We start from the raw sequence: 26,146 nt of genomic DNA, 5'->3' as shown, positions 1-26,146 counted from the left end.
GGTTGCAAAGAATCGGACACAGCTGAGCAACTGAACAACAAGAATAAATTAGAAATATAAAACAGCTATTGGACTGAATGAGACACATCTTTAGGACTTGACAAGCACAACATAACAATGTCATAATTTATTTCACTATCTACTTAAAGACACTAACACATATACCTCATTGCTTCTATACACATTGTTTCTAGAAATAAACATAAGATTCTAGGAACATTTATGAGCTGGGGACTGTATAGAAGAGGAACATTTTATTATTTACCCCACATTTTTATTTCTGAACTATATACATTATGTATCCCTTCCCCTCAAAATGTTCAAGTTTATAAATGAGGGCCAAATCAGTTTTCCTTAATCCTGACAACAAATTCACTGCTTTTGGATCGTAGGTGAGTCCAAGCATTAATCCAAATTGGGTAACTATGCCCAATCTCAGTAATTCATAAATTCACCATGGCAATCTATTTCCATCGACCTCCATCTACTGAAACCAAGCATGGCTCAGTTTCCCTGAGGTTCCCTGAATCCTAAAGGACACATCCACATAGTAGCTAATCAGGGAAGGGAGGAAATGCAGAATCAGAAGAGGAGCAGTCAAGAAACAACAGTGCAACCCTGGATCCAGATTCCACCTCAAGGAATACATAGAATAATATTTTTGAGTATTTTTGAGTTCGTTTGTAGGAACCAAGGTCCCCCACACCCATGTGGAGGACGGCAACTTTAGGCTGAGTGCAAGATTCTTGGAGCACTGCTCTGGTGTCAGGGAATGTTTAACAGGAGGATTCCTACATGCTGTTTCTCAAGGATTTTCTGTTTCTTATCAGTTCCTATTCCAGGAAAGAGTAGAGCTGCACTCAGGACTGAGATCATGAGAAACAGTATCTGCTTGGATTCCTTTCTGTAACTCCCTTCAGTGACTCTTTTCAGCGTCAGCGACCTTGTATGTATTAGACTATCCACATTGTGGCTATTGATAAAGTTTCATCCTGTGTAATAGCTGAGTAATCATCTTACGAAAGATATATACACCTGCATTTCTGCTAATAAAGCACCTTTGCTCCATCAGAGCTTGGGTCCCCGTGTCTTTCTTTCTTTCTTTCTTTCTCTCTCTCTCTCCCCCTCCCTCCAGCTCTCTCTTTCACTTTCTTATCATCGACTCTGGACCACCAGGTTCCAGTCCATGAAAGGACCCCAACACTGGTATCTCACCATCAACCACTCGGAAGAAAACCACTGTATGCCCTGCAGCCCTCACCCCAAATTTTGCTATAAAACTCCCCACAATCCACTGGGAAGTTCTGGGTTTTTGAGCATGAGCCACGCTCATTATCCTTCCTTGGCCCTACAATAAACCTTTCACTGCTCCAAACTGGAACCTTTATTTGACCCCACTATTTTGGGTACACAAATTTTGTTTGGTAACACTACTAACTATAGTTTTACAGTCTTTGGAACATTTTTTTTTTCTTTTGTTTTTGTCTTTTGGCCACGCCACATGACGGTTCTGAGTTTTCCGATCAGGGATCAAACTTACACCCTCTGTAGGAGAACCACTGGACCACCAGGGAAGTCCTCATATGATTTTATTTCTAAATAGATTCTTCATATAGCTAACTGTTTTCTGTTCATTAGTTTCTGATACGTATGACCACCTAGAGAAAAAGTCTACCTTCAAAAATTAACTACTCAAGGTAAAGCATGAACCAAAAGATTTTCAGATTACACCTCTTAAAATGGATAAAAACATTTTTTTTAATGTTGAATAACTCAGAGTCACAAAACATTTCCAAAACAATTTCATAACTAGTTTCACAAAGACATACAAGGAGATAAACTCCAATATTGCAAAGTATTTTTACTTGGAGTCTCACAATAATAATGAATAAATGACAGGCAAAGCCCAGGGGTTTATCTCCTTTTTTCTCAGATGCCTTTAAAACAATAGCAAGAGCATTAGAAACAAAAGAACCTAAAATCAGTACAATAAGAAGGTCATGAGCACATCAAAGATGTCAAAAAATTCTTGAAGATAGACAGGTAAGACAGACTGAGCACAGCAAACCAAAGCCCAGGATGAGCACTTTAATAGGAAAACACTAGAGATATTTTCCCTAAGATCATAATAAGGCACAAATGCCCACTTAACATTATTACTATTAAACATAGCATTGGTCTGTTTTACTTAATACAATCAGACAACAGACAACAATTGAGACAAGGTCCAAAACAGGCGCAGTGACCTGATGCTAGGGAAAACGAAACGGATCTACCCAGCAGAGCCCTAAAGAAATTCCAGTCTTATCTAGGAAGCGAAGCGAAGTTGCTCAGTCCTGTCCGACTCTGCGACCCCATGGACTGTAGCCTACCAGGCTTCTCAGTCCATGGAATGTTCCAGGCAAGAGTACTGGAGTGGGTTGCCATTTCCTTCTCCATTATCTAGGAAAGGATCACCCAAAACACATCCAATCTCATCTGATCTCAGAAGCTACACAGGGTTGAACCTAGTTAGTACCTGGACTGGACAGTGAACAAAGCGGGACTCTGCAGAGCTCCTGGGAACAGAAGCCTCTGAGTCCCCTGTTGCTTGTTTGAAGGAACAGACTCCAGCCTCCTTGACCTTCCCTGAGTTCCAAAGGGCAGATTCAAACAGTTGCTAATCAGTGAAGGAAGGGTATACACAGACAAGGGAGGCACAGTCAAGAAACAATAGCACAGTCTTGGGGCAGGGTCCTGGTTCCACCTCAAAGGATATAGGTAACAAATCACTTTTGAGCTCTTTACACAACTAAAACCCCCAAAATGGAAAATGCCAGCATTCTTCATTCCAGAGTACACCATCTGCCTGCTAGGTTGCTTCAGTCACATGCAGCTCTTTGCGACCCTGGCCCTCCTCCAGGGGATCTTTCCAACCCAGGGATAGAAACTGTGTCTCCTGCACAGGCAGGCAGGTTCTTTACCACCTGGGAAGCCCCAGACCATCTGAGACCAGATTAAAGGAATCAGAGCAGCTCATCAAGAGACTATCTGAAACCAGATTAAAGGAATGTAGGCCCTGCTCCACATCCTAAACTTGTCAGCAATCCCATCCTTGGTCGGGTCCTGTCACTCAGTCGTGTCCAACTCTTTGTGACCCCATGGACTGCAGCCTACCAGGCTCCTCCGTCCATGGGATTTTCCAGGCAAGAGTACTGGAGTGGGTTGCCACTTCCTTCTCCAGGGTATCTTCCCAATCCAGGAATCAAACCCAGGTCTCCTGCATTGCAGACAGACACTTTACCCTCTGAGCCATCAGGGAAGTCCTTGAACCACTGCCATGAAACCCCTCGTCAGATCCTTCCAGGATGGGACACACAGTTTTTGAAGGCAGGAGTCCCCTGTGTCCCCACTTTGCCTAGCAAAACAATAAGGCTATTCTTTTCTATCTTACCCAAAACTCTGTCTCCAAGATTCAACTTGGCACCAGTACACAGAGGCCAAGTTTTCAGCATCAAGACTGCCAGGAAATACTGTGGGCTTTTACAAAGAGAAAGAGAGACCAGAAAGGAAAATTCCAGTCTTAAGAACAGAACCTGGAAAAGCCCATTATACAGCCTAACAGAAAGAAGTCTACCAGCAGCCTGTCCATATAAATGTGGCTCCTGTTTAGCCTCGCTATTCCCTTAGTTTTATGTAAGTATAGACAGCTATGAATCACCTAATATTTGCAAAAATATTACAGAACAAAAGATAAATACAAAAAACTTTTTTTAAAAACCTGAAACTAGAGGAAACAGAGGTGACTTACACAACAAGGAGAAATTTGAAGATACAATCAGAATGTTTAAAAACATTTGTGAGGATAGTACATTCATAAAACAAAAATAGGATGTAATGAAAAGGAACATGCAGAAGACAAAAGGTTGAAAAATTTAAAAATGTTTCCAAAATTAAAACACCACCAGATAGAAGATAAAATTCAAAGATTTGGCTCAAAACAAAAAACAAATAAGCAAGTTTTTTAAAAAATAAAAAAACAAAACAACAAAACAAAAACAGGAGACAATCAATCTAGGAGGTCTAATGTAAAAACAATTAAACAAAAAAAACTTAACAATTTGATTAAACACCAGGCAGAGGAGATGAATCTCAAAAGAAGACATAAAGATGGTCAACAGGCACATGCAAAGATATTCAACATCACTAATTACTAGGCAAACACAAATCAAAACCACAATGAGGTATCACCTCACACATGCTAGAGCTAGAACTGCTATTATCAAAAAGGCAAAAAATAACAAGTGTTGACAAGAATGTGGAAAAAAGGGAACCCTCATGGAAGACTCAGGAAATGGCAACCCACTCCAGTGTTCTTGCCTGGAGAATCCCAGGGACAGTGGAGCCTGATGGGCTGCCGTCTATGGGGTTGCACAGAGTCGGACACGACTAAAGCGACTTAGCAGCAGCAGCAGCAGCAGCATGCACTGTTCATGGGATTTTGTGCAGCCACTATGGAAAATATTAACTGTTAATTGCTCAGTCACATTCAACTCTTTGCAACCCCCATGGGCTGACTATAGCCTGCCAGGCTCCTCTGTCCATGGAATTTCAGGCAGAAATACTGGAGTGGGTAGCCATTCCCTTCTTCAGGGGATCTTCCAGACCCAGGGATCAAACCCAGATCTCCTGCATTGCAGGCACAGTCTTTACCATTTTGGGTTGGCAAAAAAGTTCACTTATCCATAAGATGCTATGGAAAAACCTGAAAGAACTTTTGGGCCAACCCAATAGTATGTTGATTCGTCAAAGATTAACAATAGAATTACCATGTTATCAAGCTATTCCACTTCTGGGAATTCATCCACAGATTATAAAAACACTAATTTGAAAATATGTGTATTCCCCACTCCTTGTTCACTGCAGGATTATTTATAATAGCCAAAACATGGAAACACCTGAAGTGCTCATCACCAAATGAATGGATTAAAATGTATGATATATATGCAACAGAATATTAATCAGCCATAAGAAAGAAAGATAGTGCTAACTCGTGTCCAACTGTTGAGACCCTATAGACTGTGGCTCTCCAGCCTCCTCTATCCATGGGGTTCTCCAGGCAAGAATACTGGAGTGGGCTGCCATTTTCCTCTCCAGGGGATCTTCCTGACCCAGGAATAGAAACCAGGTGTCTAGTATTGCAGGCAGATTCTTTACCAATTGAGCTACGTGGGAAGACCAATCAGCCATAAAAAAAGATGAAATCTTGCCATTTGCAACAACATGGATGGATTTTGAAAGTACTGTGAAAGTGAAATACATTAGAGAAAGACATATACTGTAAGATTTCACTCATATGTGGAATCAAACAGATGAACAAAAAACAAAATAAAGGAACAAACCAAACACACAGATACAGAGAAAAGAAGAGTGGTTACCGGAGGGAAAGGGGCCCGGGGAGGCTGAAATGGGTAAAGGAAATCAACTGTATGGTAACAGAAATTAAATTTCAGTGGTAAGCGCATTAGTGCATAGTGAAGTAGAAATAGAATATTGTACATAGGAAATTTACATAATGTTAGATGCCATTGTTATCTCAAGAAAAAAGATAGTAATAATACAAAGGCTGTACTAAATTTTTAAAAAGGCCAAAACCACTGGCAAAGAGAAAAATATATATAAAATATTAGGGAAAAAAAGCTCAGCTATAAAGCCAGTTGTCTTCCAACTTAAATCATCTACCTCACCACCAGGGATTCCCTCATAGCTCAATTGGTAAGGAATCTGCATGTGTTGCAGGAGACCTGGGTTCGATTCCTAGGTTGGGAAGATCCCCTGGAGAAGGAATTGGCAACCCACTCCAGTATTCTTGCCTGGAGAATCCCATTGACAGAGGAGCCTGGCAGGTTCCATAGGGTTGCAACAGTCGGACACGACTTAGCGACTAAACCACCACAACCACCTCACCACCAAGGTCATCACTGAAACTGCAGAATACAATGGGTAAGAGAATTTTAAGCTTTAAATGAAGGGAAATTTGGGTAATATGCAGAGTGTGGAGAACCTATGCGATATAAACTACTTTCAATGACAATAGATATTTGAGGACAATGGGGTTAGTCATCTCCAAACCAAAATTCAATTCCAAGCCAAATTATGTACCACATATGTAATACTAATCTATGAATTTCATTCCACAATAGCATACGAAGTTTAAAGAAATACGTAAAACAGAGATTGAGTCTGATAAAAGTTGATAGCCTCTGCTGTTGTTATACCAGAGAAGGCAATGGCACCCCACTCCAGTACTCATGCCTGGAAAATCCCATGGACGGAGGAGCCTGGTGGGCTGCAGTCCATGGGGTTGCTGAGGGTCCGACAAGACTGAGCAACTTCACTTTCACTCTTCACTTTCATGCATTGGAGAAGGAAATGGCAACCCACCCCAGTGTTCTTGCCTGGAGAATCCCAGGGACAGTGGAGCCTGGTGGGCTGCCGTCTATGGGGTTGCACAGAGTCAGACACGACTGAAGGGACTTAGCAGCAAGCTGTTGTTATACACTAAAACATAAAACTAAAACTAAGAGTCATAACTAAAAGCACAGAAGCCTTCCAACTAGTATATGAAGAAGTAACAGTATAATTAGAATATCACTACTCCATACAAATTGTGATTAATGGAACTCCAGGTGTGTATGTGTGGCAGTCACTCAGTCGTGCCTGAATCTTCACTGTCCCATGGACTGACTGTAGCCTGCCAGGTTCCTCTGTCCATGGGAATTCTCCAGTAAAGAATACTGGATTGGGTAGCCATTCCCTTCTCCAAAGCATCTTCCCAACTCAGGCATCGAACCTGGGTCTCCTGCACTGCAGGTGGATTCTTTACCCCTGAGCCACCAGGGAAGCCCACATTGCAATGGAGCTTTCATCAAATTATCAACTTGTGCTACATATGCAAGTCTGTTCTGGCTTTTCTATTCTACCCCACTGGTTTATTTCACAATCCACTTACCCATACTATCCTACATTAATTACTGTAGCTATGCTGCTGCTGCTGAGTCGCTCCAGTTGTGTCCACCTCTGTGCGACCCCATAGATGGCAGCCTACCAGGCTCCCCCGTCCCTGGGATTCTCCAGGCAAGAACACTGGAGTGGGTTGCCATTTCCTTCTCCAATGCATGAAAGTGAAGAGTGAAAGTGAAGTCGCTCAGTCGTGTCTGACTCCTCGCCACCACATGGACCTCAGCCCACCAGGCTCCTCCATCCATGGGATTTTCCAAGCAAAAGTACTGGAGTGGGTCACCATTGCCTTCTCTGACTGTAGCTATACAAGTGTCTTAATATCAAATGATATAAGCCTCTAAAATTTTTATTCTTAAAGACTGACTTTATCATGATTCTCAAACTTTTAGATCTCAAGATCTCTTCATATTTCTAAAAATTATTGAGGACTTCAAAGAACTTCTTTCTTTGTGGGTTATATCTATCAATATTTACCTTAGATAGATATTAAAATTTAAAATTTAACATCAACTAATTTAAAATAAAATAAATATTACACATTAGCAAATATTTGCTATTAATTACTATATTTTCCCCTCCAAAATTAATGAGAACAGTGGCATTATTTTACAGTTGTACAAATCTCTTCAATGTCTGGCTTAACAGACAACTATGTTTTCACATGAGTGACTAGTTTACTTCATTTTCAAAAAACATCCACCAAATGGTCATGTCTTAAAAAAAAACATAGTCCATCTCTCAGTGGCTTTTTCAGGCAAACATGGTGTTCCATGACAAAGATGGCTATTTAATAGTTCAGCTCATATTTCAAACAAGACCATGAGTTTTTTTCTCAAAATAACCATCACGCTTGCATATACAGCAAAAGTGATTCATGCATACTTCTCCTTTCAGTACATGGAACACTAAAAAGATGTGTGACCTCTTAATGTGCCCTGTATACTATACAATATTTAATATGTTGTGTACATTTTTCTTCAATTTTATTTTTAAAGGCATTACATACAGTACAGTGATAACTACAGTCCAGTTTGGTGACAATGACTTGATTCCAGTTGGCTTGGTGCCAGCAGTTAACCCACCATTGCTTTTGCACATCATTTTGTTTTGGCAAAATCAATGCAGGGAAAAGGTAAGTAACATCTTATTGTTGATATGAAAACAGTTTTGATCTCCCAAGGCCCCTCCTGAATGTGTATGGGGGGACACCCAGAAGAATACGAACCATGCTCTGAAATATTCTTGGTCCTTTCCATTACCACAGATTTTGGACTCAGCTTCTTAATTTACACACACACACACACACACACACACACACACACAGGACCCTGCTAAGTTTTTCTTTGGAATTACATTGAATCTTTAGATCAACTTGGGAAAAACAGACATATTGTTACACATTTACTTTACTAAGTCTTTAATTCCTTTAGCAATACTCCATAGTTTCTATGTGGAGTTTTTATACATCTTTTCCTTTTCTTTTTCTTTTAAAGACATCCTTCTTATAATTTATTCCTAGGTGTTTGATATTGCTTGATGATATTATAAATCGTATCTTTTTAAACTTAGCTTTTAACTGACCTCTATTCACACCATATACATAAAACAGAGCTGCTTCAAGAAAACAGAATATCTTCATGATCCTGAGAAATCTTTGCCCAGTCCAAGACAGTAACACTTGGACTGGTTTCTGAATGAGCATCAGTCTTTCTGAATGACAAAGTATTCTTTTTTTTGGGGGGGGGTGGGGGGGGGTGGGGGGGGTGGTGCAAGGCACACTTATAGCAGTGAAAGCACCAACTCCTAACCACTGGACAGCCAGGCAGTTGCCCAAAGTATTGTTACTCTCATTCCACTACTTCAGCTATATCAAACCTATCAGGCATGTCTGTTAATGTCTCAAGAATGGAGTTTTTCCAGCCTTTATTTAACTGTCCTCCCCCTCTCCTCCTACTGTTCCATCATTCATTTTCCAACCATATTTCTCACATATTTAAAAACAAACCAACCTAGAAAGAGCGAAGATGACAATAGCAGCACTGAAGAATAAACACCACTTAACAAGGGAAGAAGCTGCACTTGGGGAGTGTAGCTCCTCTGCCATACAGTAAACTCCCAACAATGCACAGTCCAAGCCCAAAGAACGCACACAAGATAAGAAAAGAAAAACACACTGGAGACACACCAAAATGTCAGTGCGCTGGGTGGAGAGATTACAGGGGTTTGTGTCTGCATCTTTTTTCATGTTTTTATCCCCTATTTCAACAGTAAATTATAATTCTTCCATTATCATAAAATAAACAATAAAAGTTTATTTTACAATTTTAATATGTAGTAATATTCAATTTTAATATGCAGTATTTTTCAAGAAACAGCAAAATGGGCATATTCATAATGTACTGTGATGGGAATGTGAATTGACACGATAATTGTCGAAGGAAACAGCATTTTGCAAAAAAATATTTGGAAAATGTACCCCTAAATCTATAGGTCAGCTATCAAATGTAGCTAATATAACAGTAGCCAATGTTACCACTTTACTACTACTGCGGAAGGGGGGATAAAGAAGATTTTAGTTTTTAGTAGATTCCTGCCTATTCTGTCTTCATTAAAACCAGCCAGATTGTCAGGCAGGGCATGGAGTTAAAATGAACACAAAACTGGCATTTTCCCTATCTAATAGACAAATTTTTAAGTACTACTTCTTCCATTATATGCCTAAAATGGTCTCACTTCAAAAAAGGTAGAAATATAGAAAAGCATAAATATGAAAGTTGCTTGCATTTTCTGATAGTAAAATAATCCTGAAATCTATCAAATACCAAGTTCCTATTTACGTTTATGATGCAGACTCATACTTAGGAATGAAAATCTCATTTATTTGCAACAAATATCTTTAATTCAGTACACACAACAATTCTTCAATGAACGTATCAGTATATATATTTCTACACCCTTTCCTAAGAGCCTCTGTTAGATAAAATCAAAAAGTGGAATTGCTCGGTCAAAGGATATTCACACATTAAAATTTTATTTCTTGGACTATACTAACAGTTGAATATCTAAGAGTTATCTGTTTCCCTGTCCTCATCAACACTGGGTGTTAAGACAAGAACTTCAGTATCCCACCCCCCAAATACCTCTTATTGGCTAGAAATTCTTCCATTTCCCCCTTTCTCATGGTTGCTATATATGGCTTGTAAATTCATTTTGTTTGGTGACGAATAATATGTATACAGAATAGACTTCCTATGCTCAGCCTAGCCCTGCATATAAAAGCTCGATGTTCACTCTGAATATCTCACTTTCCCTCAGAGTCCTGAGCAACCTGGGATTCCATACATCAATCTTTAATTTTCACAAACAGAGAAAGGCACACAACCTAAAACTTCATTTAAGGTTAGGAGTACTTGAGAGAAGATTATTCTGTTGATGATTTTTATTTACTTAAAGGACAAAAATAAAATTAAATGAAAACTATGAAAACTTCAAAGTCTGACTGACTACTGGGTACTGTGTTCCACAGCAAGCAGGAGAAAGAAAAGAGATAATGAGTTTCTAGAGTCTTACACTCCAAGATGATGTCTGATGTGAAGAACCTAGACACATTACACATAAAACTCAAGATTTTTAACAGCTGCTTAACATACTTTTTTAACTGAGTTAAGAAAGCTCCTTATTTTGGAGGTGAGAATGCAGAAGCAACATAGCATTGCTTGAACCAAGAAAAGTTCATTATAAACTGTGGCTGTAGCCAGTCTTCTATGGCACAATGATGGTGAGGATGGAGATAACCATAATCACATTCTGGAATCCCAAGCTAAAAATTGTTTAAGAGGAAAAAGAATGTAAGGTTTTCTCTGAAGCACCCTGTCATTAAGAGACAGCTTGACACTATGTGCATCTCTATCTTTAAGACCTACTGCGCTATCCCGTGCTTAGTCACCAAGTCGTGTCTGTGTCTGACTCTTCTTCGGGACCCCATGGATCTCAGCCCCCAGCCTGTTCTCCAGGCAAGAATTCTGGAGTGGGTTGCCATGCCCTCCTCCTGGGGATCTTCCCAACCCAGGGATCAAACTCAGGTCTCCCTCATTGCAGGCAGGTTCTTTAACAACTGAGCCACCAGGGAAGCCCTGAAGACCTACTACTGACACTAAATTTAGGTTCTGTAAGAATTTCTCTGGATTTTGTCAAGGTTAAGCAATGAGGAAGGCAGGATCCTCACCAGTGATGCTCTGAGCAAGGGCCAGGTCTAACGACACAGATATAATGGTTGCTCTATCACTACTCACTGCTCATAACAAGACTTGGAGAAATCATCCAGTCCAAAAGCCCTTATGACAGGACACGGTGGAGCCAATAATCAACAGGTAGCTAACAAAATCCTTTTAAGACACAATGAAGCATGACTTCAAAGGCTGTGACCCAGATCCCAAGGTTGGCAAGCAGGAAAGGATTAGTGCTAATTAAATATGACTAACTGGCTACCCTAGAGGCAGAGAAGTGGTATTAATCACTACATATACAATGCTGTAATTAGCTTTTAAAAAAAATAAGCTTTGTGCTTTCAAGGTAAGGAAAAAGTGACACTGGACCAAATGCAAGACACATCCACAAACTTAGGCACTCAATCAAGTCACTAGTTCCCAGTCACTATTTATATCCTAACACTGTATAACAGTATAGTTTATATGCTTCACTCAGTTTTTAATGCAATTCTGACCATTCAACTTGAGTAAACAAAAAACATTATGTGAAAAAAGAAATAGGAAATTAAAGAGCCTATCTACCCAACAAGCTACTAAAATGTAGCTTTCTATCTCTGATACACACATTACAAACTCATCATGAAGATCAAATAAAATACATGTAAAGCAAATGGAATCACACTTATCATAAAGGCTCAATAAATATTACAATTTTTAAAAGCCAAGTTCAATAAACATGGACTGTATATAACTGAACACAGTATTTTACACACACACACACACCCCACACACCCACACACTATGATGGGTCTAACTAGCATAAAAATACATTTTACAGTGCTTTATATAACCCATGCAGCATACAATCTATTATTAGTGACCTAAGGCACTATGCAGGAAGCATGCTGTCTCTGGCCTTCACTCCCCAAATAATGTTCCAAAGGACTTCTCATGTTCAAACCCCACCTATCTCACAAACAAAAGGTGAATCGCTAACTCCACCCAGAACTGTCCTGGTCCTATTCATTCTCTTTCATTGAAATGAAAAGAAGTCCTGAAAAGTCGTCTCTTCCGGCCACTTTGGAAGTCTGTAGCATCTGGTTAATGTTATAGATCACAAAAACTAAAAAAGACCTTAGGAATGCCTCAGTCAGGTTTTCTCCTCTGTTCCACACAGCACCAAGGAGATTCTGGGCACTCGATAATGTCTCTGAGAATAAAAAGCCAGTATTCATCAAATTACCCCTCTGTGCTGCCAAAGAACAATGGGACTTCAGTAATTTTCTCCTGTTACAGCACAACAGATAGGGTATGACTTCAATATTAGCAAAATGTCAAGACCACTCCAAAGTGCACTTGCTCTACATCAACATGAGGGCTGGTTAGCACGGTGTCGTGCTCTGGCCAGAGACTGCCCCTAATTTCATTCAGCTGTTTGAAAATGAGAGCCAAAGGTGAGAAAACACTACAACCTCTCAACTCTGAGAACAAAAAAAATCCAAAAACAAATGCCTCAAATGTCTATATCTCTTCCTCATAATTCAAAAGAATGGCACAGGGTAAATTCCTTAAGTTTACAAGCTGGGGACCTTGTTTTTTTTTAATCAAGCAGTTAGTGAGCTCCCTAACTGAGAATATATTCAGAAAATGTGTTCAACATGACTGAATGATCGTGTAGTCTATGTAATTTCCATGTTCAACAAAGGGATGTCTTGATAATTCCACTGTAATATACTCTCTCAGTCTTTGTGAAAGATGAAAAATACTTCACTAGTTTTTCCATTCCAAGCAATCTGTTAAAGGAAACCAACATTTCTTATAAACAGATTCCAAGCTATCAGGAGGGTAAATTAAAAATATACTTGTGTGTTTTGGATACATTTTTAAAACCATTTGTCAGATTCTCATTCTGGCAAGAATCTTATGACTGGCCACATAACTTCTTGAGCTTAAAATGAATCTTTATATTCTAGCTTCTTCCAATTAAATGATAAATGCATATGGCTCTTCAGCATTTATTAGTTACCTGTATCTTTAAGAAAATTGTAAAATATGTATTCATGTTTCATCTCTTTCAGCAAAAAGTAACTTACTTTCCTATTTTTTGAAATACCCCTATTTTTAGGTTAAATGACTGTTCCCACATTATCTGGCCTGATTATCTTTTCTAACAAAGGACCCTAAGTCACACAGAACATATTAATACTAACTCTCACCAATCTAAGCACAGTGCTCCCTAAAAAAACTAAAAAAAAAGAAATTATATATGATGTTAACTATTGAGGAGAATCAAGCTCTCTGAAAAGATTTGGAAAAAAGAGATTCTAGTATCTTTTCATCTAGTATGTATCTAGTCATACATTTCCTGTCTTAGAAGATCTCTGCGTCCATTTCTGAAAAGAGAAGTACAAGATAAACAAAGGTCAGGGGAATTATGGAGTGTTGTGAAGACCAAACCAGAGTTTCAGGAATTCTCCAAATGTGTTTGAGCCCGAAGAAGACACTTAGATACAATATCGACATTCAGGACTAAAGAGGAAGGGACAATTTTTTTAAATAAAGCTATTACGTTTTATTTCCATATATAAACAGCTTTAAAGACAAGCATAACTAGTGAAGGGCTGAATAAAAGAATAAAGATTGTGAACAAAAGTTGAAGGAACTTCTTTAACACAAGGGGACAAAAACACCACGTCCCCCTACACCCACCGCCCTGGGCACAAGCTGCTCCCTGCCCACACCCATGCTCACCTGTTTCCTTTTACCTGAAAGATGCCCCCTAATCTCTCAAAGGCTGAGTAAATGCCAACTCCTTCTGAAGCTTTCTGACACTGAGAGTCAGTAACTGCCTGTTTTCTGAGTTCAAACATTCTGTTATACCTCTAAGATGCACCTACTGCAGACAACACTTAAAAAGACCTTCATCTATGCCTAAATCTTACCACCAGCAGATGAAAAGACCAACCACCATTCTCCCCAAATACAAACCAGGGACTGAATTTCACTTTTCATTCCATCAATGCCCAGAGCAGATGCAAGTGAGTGAGCAGTAAAGAATAGAAAGTTTTCATCCCAGAGGCCCTCCAAAATAAATAAATAAAAGGTCCTGTATCCTACAAAGTCAAGAGACACTTGTCTGGGAACCAGATCTTGGATTCTAGTTCTTGGACCCTAATAACTATATTTTTTTCTAGGAATCTGGAGAAGACCAGCATTTCCCAAAATGGTGTCTGCTGGACACTGTTCTGCAAGATGCTAATAGATAACTTAAACGATTGGAAAAGTCCAGATTAAAAAGCCAACATGGTTACCTGACTGCATAACATGTGCAGGGCTTTAAAATGCTAATATAAACTATAAATTTTCAAGATAAGACTACATAATGAAGCCCTTAGTGAACTGATTTGAGCAAGATTGTTGAGTTTGGAAAATGCTTCCCAAAGGTTGTTTTAGTTTTGTTTCTTTCAATTGTCATAGTATTACTCAAAACATCAGACCAACTTCTAAACAGTTCTTACCTGATATGTGTTGCGGGCAGAGATTCGTATTGGCGCGACAAAAAGAGTTCCCTATGTTTCAACTGATGTTTCTGTTTATCGGTCAAGTCAGCCTCAACTGTTGTTTCAGATTCTTCCTCAATTTCTTCTACACAAATAAAATTCAAAAAAGGCATTATTACAAACTGTATTATCTATTTTGGTTATTAAGATAGACTGAATCAGGCTTTAATTCAATATTTTGTTCAAATTAATTTGATTTTAAACTTACACATTTAACTTGCAATATGAATTACAACCATAACATTTAGTTACCTAGGCCTCAAAGGAAGAACTCCAATTTTAAGATGGCAGGTGAAACAATGCATATATCTTATGTATCTTTCTTCCCCCAAGAAATCACACCAAAATAGCAATGAAAATATACCAACATTTCAATGACAATAAAAAATGAAGCAACAATGGAAGATTCTCAACAATAACAGTTTTAGAAGATGGAAAGGAGATGTTAAAAAAAATAAACTACACACAGTCACGAGGAGGAAGTGACAATCTATGTGTGTACAGAAAGGGATGCTATGGAGAAGTGTAGCACAGAGCATGTACTGACTCAATCCTTGAAGCTACCAAGTATTGTGAGAAGGGAAAAGTGGGGTGAGATCAAAAAAGCAGGAGAAAAGCATCAAAAGTCTGTCTATAATACAATAACTGAATCCCAGAATACTCCATTTAAAAATAGTATAATCAGAAAACAAAGTGTTAACACATTTCAAATTTGATAACACAAATAAAAAAAAAACTAATAGAAGAATTAGAAGACAACACTAATGAAATCTCCCCAAAATTAAGACAACTGAAAACCAATTAAAAAATTAAAGAAGAATTCATGTGGTCCAACATCCAACTAATAAAAGTTCCAGAAAGAAACAATAAAGAAAACAGACTCTCTTATGTCTTTTGGGTGTGTGTGGAGGGGGAGTGGTGCAGGGAGGGGAGAAGGGGGAGAAGGAAAGACTTACCAAAGAAATGATTCAAGAAAATTTCCCCTTACTAAGTGTCCAGTAAGAACGAGTGTCCTGACTGAATTACCAGCATACTTAACTTTTTTTTTAAGTAATGCCATGAGAAGACTACCACCATTTACAGGAACGAAGTATAAGCACACCAAAGAAACCAGAATCTGCGCTGGAATCACAGATGAACAGCAATACCGCATGCTAAGATGACAGAGCAACGCCATCCAAGAGGAGACATGACAGTCAACCTAGAACTACACGGTCAACTGTCAACTCTGAAAGCAGAGTAAGGTCAAACTTGCATTCACTGAACCAAGTTCACCTTTGAACAACATGAGCTTGAACTTAACGGGTCCACTTTTATCTAGACTTAAATACAATATACTGGAAATTTTCTGGAGGTTTGCAACAATTGAAAATATTTACAGATGAACCCTGTAGCTTAGAAATATCAAGTAAGGACTTCCCTGGTGGCTCAGCGGTAAAGAATCCGCCTGCCAATGCAGGAAACACAGGTTCACTTGCTCCAAGAAAATCTCACATGCCACAGGGTAACTAAGCCCAAGTGTCACAACTACAGAGCCCACGCTCTGCAACCAGGAAGCCCACAGGCCCTAGAACCTGTGCTCCACAAGAGAAGCCCCGCGAGGGCAGGGAAGCCCTGGCACCGCAGCTACAGAGTGGTCCCCACTTGCTGCACCTAGAGAAAGCCCTCGCATAGAAACAAAGAACTAGCCAAAAATAAACAATTAATTAAAGTAAATCAATCAATCAAGAAAATTAATAAAAGCGGTCATCAATTCATAAAACATGCAGATACTAGTCTAACCTTACACAGGCATGAGGTGAGTGATATTTAATAAAAATTAATACTATGTTAGTTTTCTTAGCATTTTACAACATTCCTTTCAAAGAATTACATTACCATTAATTATGCTACACTCAGAGAAGGAAATGGCACCCCACTCCAGTACTCTTGCCTGGAAAATCCCATGGACGGAGGAGCCTGGTAGGCTACAGTCCATGGGGTCGCTAAGAGTCGGACACGACTGACTGACTTCACTTTCATTTTTCACTTTCATGCATTGGAGAAGGAAATGGCAACCCACTTCAGTGCTCTTGCCTGGAGAATCCCAGGGACGGCGGAGCCTGGTGGGCTGACGTCTATGGGGTCACACAGAGTCGGACATGACTGACTTGACTTAGCAGCAGCAGCAGGGGCCTCCCTGGTGGCTCAGACTGTAAAGAATCTGCCTGCAATGCAGAAGAACCAGGTTTGATCCCTGGGTCGAGAAGATTCCCTGGAGAAGGGAATGACTACCCACTCCAATATTCTTGCCTATGGACAGAGGAGCCTCGTGGCTACAAAGAGTCAGATACGACCGAGTGACTAACACTTATGCCTCTCTCCTGTATTTGGAAAAACTATTCATAAGCATATTATCACAGATAAGTGATTTTTTTTTTTAATGCAACAATGTTTCCAATAGCGTACTTGCCCTAAGTATAGGCTAGGTTCCTGTGAAGCAGTCACAATCACAGGAAGCTACTATAAGGAATCATACTGCTGCTGCTTCATCATCAATGCATGTATTATTATACCCATAAATATGAACTTCTTTACCATTTTTTTTCATTTCTGATGTCTAGTGTTAGGAATACAGACATCCATTGGATCACAGAAAAAGCAAGAGAATCCCAGGAAAAACATCTACTTCTCTTCATCGATTACTCTAAAGTCTTTGACTGTCTGGATCGCAATAAACTGTGGAAAATTCCTAAAGAGACGGGAATACCAGACCACCTTACCTGTCTCCTACAAAACCTGTATGCAGGTCAAGAAGCAACAGTTAGAACCGGACATGGAACAATGGACTTGTTCCAAACTGGGAAAGGAATACGTCAAGGCTATATATTGTCACCCTGCTTATTGAACTTCTATGTAGATTACATCATGAGAAATGCTGGGATGAATGAAGCACAAGCTGGATTAAGATTACTGGGAGAAATATCAATAACCTCAGATATACAGATGACACCATCCTTATGGCAGAAAGCGAAGAGGAACTGAAGCGCCTCTTGAGAAAGTGAAAGAGGAGAGTGAAAAAGTTGGCTTAAAACTCAACATTCAAAAAACAAAGATGATGGCATCCAGTCCCATCACTTCACGGCAAATAGATGTGGAAACAATGAAACAGCGACAGACTTTATTTTCTTGGGTTCCATAATCACTATGGATGGTGACATGAGTTTGAGCAAACTCTGGGAGATGGTGATGCAGCCTGGGGTGCTGAAGTTTGGAACCACTCAGTTATTTCATGCCTGGTTCTAACTGTTGTTTCTTGACCTGCATACCGGTTTCGCAGGAGGCAGGTAAGATGGTCTGGTATTCCCGTCTCTTTAAGAATCTTCCAGTTTGTTGGGATGCATACCTGCAGAGGTTCAGATGCTCTGCAGCCTTCCTTGGACCAGACCAGACTGTATATCTATGGGAACAGTACAGACTGTGTATCTATTGAAAACTCAGAGTCAAGGAAGCGGGGCTGGCTTCTCTCACAGGAAGTAAAGCCCAAGGTGTGGCCTCAGAGGCTTTAATTTTTGGACACTGACTGGCAAAACACGCACTAACAGCAACATATTTCTGCTCCTCACAACCTTTTCTTACAAATTCCTTACATAAGGATCCAGGACCACAAGAAATTTTATCGTATGTGACCCTCTAGCTGTTGTTCTTTTAAATGGTATGAGGGCAACGACTAGACTAAGTATCAAATGTTTTCTACCCTCAAACGTTTAAAACTCTAAATTGAAAATGAACTTGCAAAAATTAAAAACTGATTTAGAAAAAGATCCACTGAGCTCAAAAACTGAATAATGTGATTTAAAATTCTTTGAATGTTCTTTATAATTAACTACTTAAATAGAAATGCAACACTAAAAGAGCCATTTACTTGCAAGTATAATAGCATTTCACCAGTGGAGATCAATGAAGTTATCGCTGCACTGGCACTATTAGCACCAGCAAATATCACATACGAAATTATACTCTTCACCTAATTAGGACTTGATAAATTGTTGTTCCACAAAACACAGCTAACCGAATTCTAATGTATACCCTATAGGGCTAAAATAGCAGCAAGCTCTACAAATAATGGTAACAACAGCAAATCTTATTTTCTTGTACAATCTCTTGATATTGGGTGAAAAGGAATAAAATTTCTTAAGTTTAACCTAAGCAAACATAGAAATCACCAAAACAGCATCTAAAACTCATTTTCTCAAGTTTGCTAGTTAAATTTCATTTACATTTTTGTATATATTTATATTGGCTTCCGAACAAGAATGACTCCCATCCTTTAACATTCTAAAAACACTAAGCAAACCATAATGGCAAAAACTGACATTTAGACAACAAAAAATTTAAAAGATCAAATCTGATTATCATCAAAAAACCATGTCCATGGTAATACATTTATAATTTTTTAAAACCATTTACCAACCTTGATGGAATATCAAATTTGGTACCTTCTAAAAGTTATTAAAGTAGAAGTCCCACAATAAACAGTACAGCAGCAGAAGAGACTGATACCAGTTGGCAATGCTTCAGTGCAGTTTATTAGGCACTGAGGCACTAGGGTCATAAACTGCAGACAGAATACAGAAAGAAACCACACCAAGGGATTGTGTGAAGCTTTAACAAACAATAAATATAAATTTATTTATTTATAAAATAAGTATCACTGTACTTAACTGAGATCAACCCAGCAAGGGTCCTACAAATTTCAAAGCTTTAGACTGCAGGATGAGAAAGAATCCACGGCCCCAGAGCTCAGCAAGGCCAACTACACACACAGCCTGAAAGGGGCTAGGAAAGGCTAGCAGAAACAATGCCCGGGAAGCAGGTGTCAGAGAAGAAATTAAACTAGCTGAGTAGTGAAGAAAGAGAGCATCCAGGTATGGGGTACAGATTAATCTCCACAGCAAAACTTTAGAGACTGGGCATGTGACACGTAACTGGGCCACAAGAGGCCACACACATTCAGGTACCTGAACAAAGAGGGTCGGAACCTAGGCGAGGAAAATGCCGGAGTCCAGCTCCAGCAGCCAGGGAATCAGGCTGAAGGGGTGTCCGCGAGTATCAATGCAGCCTCTCATTCATATTTCTTGCACTGCATATTTATTTCAAGCTTAAGATTCTCTTTTATACTTTTACAAAAGCATTAGGTCAGAGATTTGACATTTTCAGTTCCCCCTAACCCAGATTTGTTGTCTCCATAAATCACTGTTGCCCCTCAAAAGGAGTTCCTTCCTCAGCGATTCTCTTATCTACTTTTTCTCATGTGTCCTTGTGAATACACTGTAACTCATGCTAATGTCTGGGCTGCATACCACATTCCTCAGTTTATTTCTTATCTTTCTACATCCTGTTTGCCCCTAGTATCCTAAATTCACTATTTCTTAGAAAGGGCTTCTAGCTAATAATATCTCTAAAGCCCCTAATTTCTATAAGCTATAGTAGAATATGCTAACACTACAACATTCCTTGAATCTTTAGCTTCTAACTATTTTAATTATTCCTTAGACCTCAATTCAGCAAACTCTTTTGCCATAAACATTTTCCTCACAAACAGGCTTCAGACAGCAATCCCTCCTATGGCCTCAAGCTATGGCCTATGTGCTCATCCTGGAACACTCTTGTAAAAGTCCTTAAACAAATGTCAATGATTAACTTTATGAATTATTCTCTGAGCACAGCCGCAGAAGGCTTTGTGCCTTCTCATGGTCCTCTCAAGAGCAATAAGCACCTTAATATTCCTTTTCAGTCAACTCAGCCGAGGAGAGGAAAAGACAAGTCAGAATTACAAGTCCTAACTCCTTCATCCCGGGACAGTGCCTGTGGAATGAGGAGAGGGGTCTGGGTCCGTGCCTCCATTTTATCATTAATGCCTAACGCGGCTCCCGACAGGAAAAGTCATTACTGATTCTCAGTTCTTTTCCTGAAAGGGCTTCCCTGATAGGTCAGTTGATAAAGAATCCGCCTGCAATGCAGGAGATCCCGGTTCAATTCCTGGGTTAGGAAGATCCCCTGGAGAAGGGATAAGCTACCCACTCCAGTATTTTGGGGTTTTCCTTGTGGCTCAGCTGGTAAAGAATCCGCCTGCAATGCAGGGGACCTGGGTTCGATCCCTATGTTGGGAAGATCCCCTGGAGAAGGGAAAGGCTACCTTCTCCAGTATTCTGGCCTGGAGAATTCCACGGACTGTATAGTCATGGGGTCACAAAGAGTTGGACACGCCTGAGTGACTTTCACTTTGTTTGCCTGAACTGGGTATTTTTCATAACTAATCAAAATTATAATTTCTACATGCTAGTTAGGATGGGGGGTGTGGTGCGGGCAGGTAGGAGGAGAGTTTTCCACAGGTTATTCTCAAACAAACATCCTCAGGTCCCCATTTTAATGAACTATCAGCCCACAATGATGATGTGAGCTGGTACAGAACATACAGAAAAGCAGGTGGTTAAAATTTTGTCTAGAGACACATTTAAGAAGTACCAAAATGTTTGAAGGCATATTATTTGACTGAAAATAGCTCAGTATTGATGCAACTCAAGCCTGCCTGGCAAGAAAAAAAAAAAGAAGAGGCAAGTTGAATAAAATTAGAAGGATTTTTATGACAGTTGAGCTTTCAGGGAACTATGTGAATGAAGAGAAAGAAAAGATTTGGCAGGGACTTCCCTGGTAGCCCAGTGGCTAGGACTCCACACTTCCAATGCAGGGGACTTGGATTCAACCCCCGGTCAGGGAACTGGATCCCACATGCTGCAACTGGGAGCTTCTTCATATGCCTGTAACTAAAGATCCCACATATTAAAAAGCAGAGACATTACTTTGTCAACAAAGGTCCATCTAGTGAAGGCTATGGTTTTGCCAGTAGTCATGTATGGATGTGAGAGTTGGACTATAAAGAAAGCTGAGTACTGAAGAATTGATGCTTTTGAACTGTGGTGTTGGAGAAGACTCTTGAGAGTCCCTTGGACTGCAAGGAGATCCAACCAGTCCATCCTAAAGGAAACCAGTCCTGAGTGTTCATTGGAAGGACTGATGGTGAAGCTGAAACTCCAATATTTTGGCCAACTGATGTGAAGAGTTGACTCATTTGAAAAGACCCTGATGTTAGGAAAGATTGAAGGCAGGAGGAGAAAGGGACAACAGAGGATGAGATGGTTGGATGGCATCACCAACTCAATGGACATGAGTTTGGGTAAACTCCACGAGTTGGTGATGGACAGGGAGGCCTGGTGTGCTGCGCTTCATGGGGTCGCAAAGAGTCGGACACGACTGAGTGACTGAACTGAAGTGAAAGATCCCACATGCCACAACTAAAGAAGGAAGATCCCAGGCAGCCAAATAAATATATAAATATTAAAGAAAGAAAGAAAAGATTTGGCAATCTAGAAGCAAATGATCAATAAACAAACATCAATGATAGTTTCATCAATAGCACAGAACAATTCAGACTGAAACTAAGAATATTTCATTTACAATAACATCAAAAGGGAAAAAAAATAGGAATATATTTAACAAAAGATAAAACTCATATGCTAAAAATGACAAAACATTCTTACAAGAAATTTTAAAGACACCTAAATAAATGGAAAAACTATGTCCACATATTGGAGGATTTAATATGGTTAAGATGGCAATACTCCCTAAATTGATTTACAGATTCAGTGCAACCCCTACCAAAATTCCAATAGCCTTTTTCACAAAAATTGGCCAACTTATTCTAAAATTCATATGGACATAAGCAACCCTCAATAGCCATGAACAAATTTAGAAGGACTCACACTTTCAGATTTCAAAGCTTACTTCAAAGCTACAACCACTTCCCTAGTGGCCCTGTGGTTAAGACTCCATGCATCCCCTGAAGGGGGCAAGGGTTTGATCCCTGGCTGTATGTGTGTGTGCACAGTCACTCAGTCGTGTCTGACTCTTTGTGACCCCACAGACAGTAGCCTGCCAAGCTCCTGTGTCCATGTGGATTCTCCAGGCAAGAACACTGGAGTGCGTTGCCAAGACCTCTTCCAGGGAACCTTCCCAACCCAGGGATCAAACCCAGGTTTCCCGCATGGCAGGCAGATTCTTTATCGTTTGAGCTACCAGGGAAACCCTGTTGGGGAACTAAAACCCTGCATGCAGTGTGGCCAAAAAACAAAAGATAAAAGCTATGACAAACAGGACTATGAGGTACTGACCTAAGAGCAGACATAGATTAATTAGAATATAACTGGTAGTACAGAAATAAGCCCAGTCTTCCTGTTAAATGATTTTGGACAAGAGTGCCAAGACAATTCATCAGGGGAATGAAGGTGAGTGTGTGCTCAGCTGCTCAGTCATGTCCAACTCTTTGTGACTCCACTGGACTCCAAAAAGTTGTGTCCAACTCTACACAACGAGTTGTGTCCAAGTCTACACAAAGAGTCATGTCCAACTCTTTGTGTAGTTCACCAGGCTCTTCTGTTCAGGGGATTTCCCAGGCAAGAATACTGGAGGGGTTGCCACTGCCTTCTCCAGGGGATCTTCCCAGGGAGCGAACCCATGTTTCCTACATTGGCAGGCAGATTCTTTACCATTGAGCCACCTGGAAAGCCCAGGGGAATGAATAGTCCTCTACGAATGGTGCTAACAACCAGACACCACATATAATGAATAGAGCTGGACTCTCACACCATTAATTCAAAATAGATCAAAGACCTAAATGTAAGAGCTAAAAATTTTATAAAATGCTTAGAATGAAACACAAGTGCAAATCTTCATGACCTTAGACTAAGCAATAGTTTCTTCATTCAGTTCAGTTCAGTTCAATCGCTCAGTCGTGTCTGACTCTTTGCGACCCAGCATGCCAGCCCTCCCTGTCCATCACCAACTCCCCCTAAATAAATCATAAGAAACCAAAGAAAAGACAGGTAAATTAGAATTAGTGTTAAAATTTTTGTGATTAAAAGGGTACTCTCAAGAAAGCAAAGAGACAACCCACAGAATGGGAGAAAATGTCTGCAAATCATGTAACTCATAAGGGTCTAGTACCCGGAATAAAGAACTCTTGTAACAATAAAAAGACAACTCAGTTAAATAATGGGCAAAGAATTTGAATAGACGTTTCTTCAAAAAGATACACAAAGAGCCAATTAGGACATGAAAAGATGTTTAACATCATTAGCCACAAGGGAAGCGCAAATCAAAACCACCCCACCATGAGATTTTTCACGTCAACTAGAATGACTACAATCAAAAAGATAATGGGCAAAAATGTAGAAAAACTGTAACCTTTGTACATTATCCATGAGAATGTCAGATGCTGCAGCTGCACTGTAAAACAGCTCAATGCTTCCTCAAGTAGCTGAACAGAGTTACCGTGTAACCAAGCAATTCCTTTCCTAGGTATATGCCCAGGAGAACTGAAAACATGTCAACACAAAACTTGTATGTGAATGTTTATAGGAGCATTATTCCTAACTGCCAAAAAGTAGAAGCAACCCAAATGCCTGATAAATGGATAAATAAATGTAGGATATCCACACAATGGCATATTTATCACTCAGCCATAAAGAGGAAAGAAGCACTGATTCATGCTACAACATGAACTTTGAGACATTCAACTAAATGAAATATTACAAAAGAGAAAGACACACAAGGTCACATATTACATGACACTACTGATATGAAAAATCCAGAACAGGCAAATAAAGAGAGACAGGAAGTAGACTGGTGGTTGACAGAGGATTAGTGGAAGAGGAACTAGAGCAGGGACTGCTAATGGGTATGGGGTTTCTTTCTCGAGTAATTTTTTTAAAAATGTCCTGGAATTAAATAATAGTTATAGTTGCATAAATTTGTGATTATACTAAAAATCACTGAATTGCACACTTTTTAGAGTGGTAAGTGGGGACTTCCCTGGTGGTCCAGAGGCTAAGACTCCAGGTTCCCAATGCAGAGGGCCCAGGTTCAATTCCTGGCCAGGGAACTGGATCTGGCATGACACAACTAACCATTCACGTACCACAACTAAAGATCCAGAGTGCTGCAACTGAGACCCAGTGCAGCCAAATAAATAAATAAAAATAAAATTTTTTTTAATTAAATAAACAAAAACAAAGTGATAAGTTATATATGGAATATGAATAATAGAGAACTAGCTAAACCTGGAAAAAAGGGCAGAAGGGAAATGAAATGCAAAAAGAACAATAAATTTCAGTATAGTTATGTAATGAATTTCTACTCAGCAGTTAAAAATGAATGCGTGAATCCACATACCAACGGACTGCAAAAATTTGATATTGAGCGAGAAAGCAATCTGTAGAGGAACACATATGTAAAATATCATTTTTTAAAAGGTAAAAACAATGCTCTAGATAAATACGTACATATGTAAAAGTTATAAAGAGATGAATCGAAAAATATACACCAAAGATGAGACAGCAATCCACCTATGGGGGAAGCAGGAAGGCAATGGGGCTGGGAAGGGATGCCCACAGCACTAAAAGAATCTAAAGCAAATGTGTGCTACAAGAGAGGACATAGTTGGCTGGCAGGTTCATAATTAGCACATTATTCTCTTTTCTGCTTCCTAGAAACTTCAGTAAAAGTTGAATAAAAATTAAAAAATGAATAGGACTCAATAGAATGAAATCCGTAACTAAACTCTAATCCATGGTAAACTTTTTTTCTTAATGAGACAACCACTGTAGTTGATAATCATTTCATTACTTGTATTTCCTTCTCTACAACTTTCTATCATCTTTCCAAAATATAAAATTCAAGTGACATTCTGTATAACGTTAATTTCTGAAATATACACGTGATTACAAATATACAACTAACTTTTGGGTTCTGAAGATTAGAAAAGGAGAGGAGCAAAACAGAAAAGTGGCCTATTTTGGAGCTCAAAAACAGGAAAGCACCAAGAGTTTACTGCTTCTATAAAGAAATGCATGAGATAAACAGGGAGAGACTAGAAGTGGATGAAAAGTTAAGAGAAGAAAGAAAATTACATATAAAGTTGAAGAGTATAAAACACTAATTTTAAAACATTTTGGGGGAGCGCAGAATACCTATTCCAGCTGTTCTCAAGCTAGTCTCAGAACTCCTTTGTCTCTTCAGTCCTATCAAAGACTTCAAAAAAGTTTTGCCTACATGGGTTATATCTATCAATATTGTGTTAGAAATTAAAACAAAGAAACTTGAAAACACAGGAAATCACAAGCACATATTGAATTATCCTGAATGGTGATGTCATCAACTTGTCATACAAGTGCAAAAACTCTGCCACATACTCCTGAGAGAATCAGGAAGACCATCTAGTGACAACTTAGTATTATCATGAAAACTGTTTCCACCACATATACCCTGAAAGATATTCAG

General features: G+C 39.4%; 1 protein-coding gene across 9 annotated transcripts in view; it reads right to left on the bottom strand.

Annotated features, from left to right (window-relative positions):
- Positions 1-26,146, bottom strand: part of MTA3 (metastasis associated 1 family member 3) — a 213,727-nt gene that overhangs the window by 98,740 nt on the left and 88,841 nt on the right. For all 9 annotated transcript variants that reach the window (XR_011569226.1, XM_070798561.1, XM_070798556.1 and 6 more), the window contains exon 4: positions 14,729-14,855. Coding sequence is in view for 8 of the 9 variants with exons in the window: in XM_070798561.1 (XP_070654662.1) it covers positions 14,729-14,855 (127 nt within the window). In the remaining variant the exon portion in view is untranslated. The remainder of the gene's footprint in view (positions 1-14,728; positions 14,856-26,146) is intronic.

Source organism: Bos indicus, chromosome 11 (assembly GCF_029378745.1).
Source record: "Bos indicus isolate NIAB-ARS_2022 breed Sahiwal x Tharparkar chromosome 11, NIAB-ARS_B.indTharparkar_mat_pri_1.0, whole genome shotgun sequence".
NCBI classification, from domain to species: domain Eukaryota; kingdom Metazoa; phylum Chordata; class Mammalia; order Artiodactyla; family Bovidae; genus Bos; species Bos indicus.
This window is presented reverse-complemented; position numbering and strand designations above follow the sequence as displayed.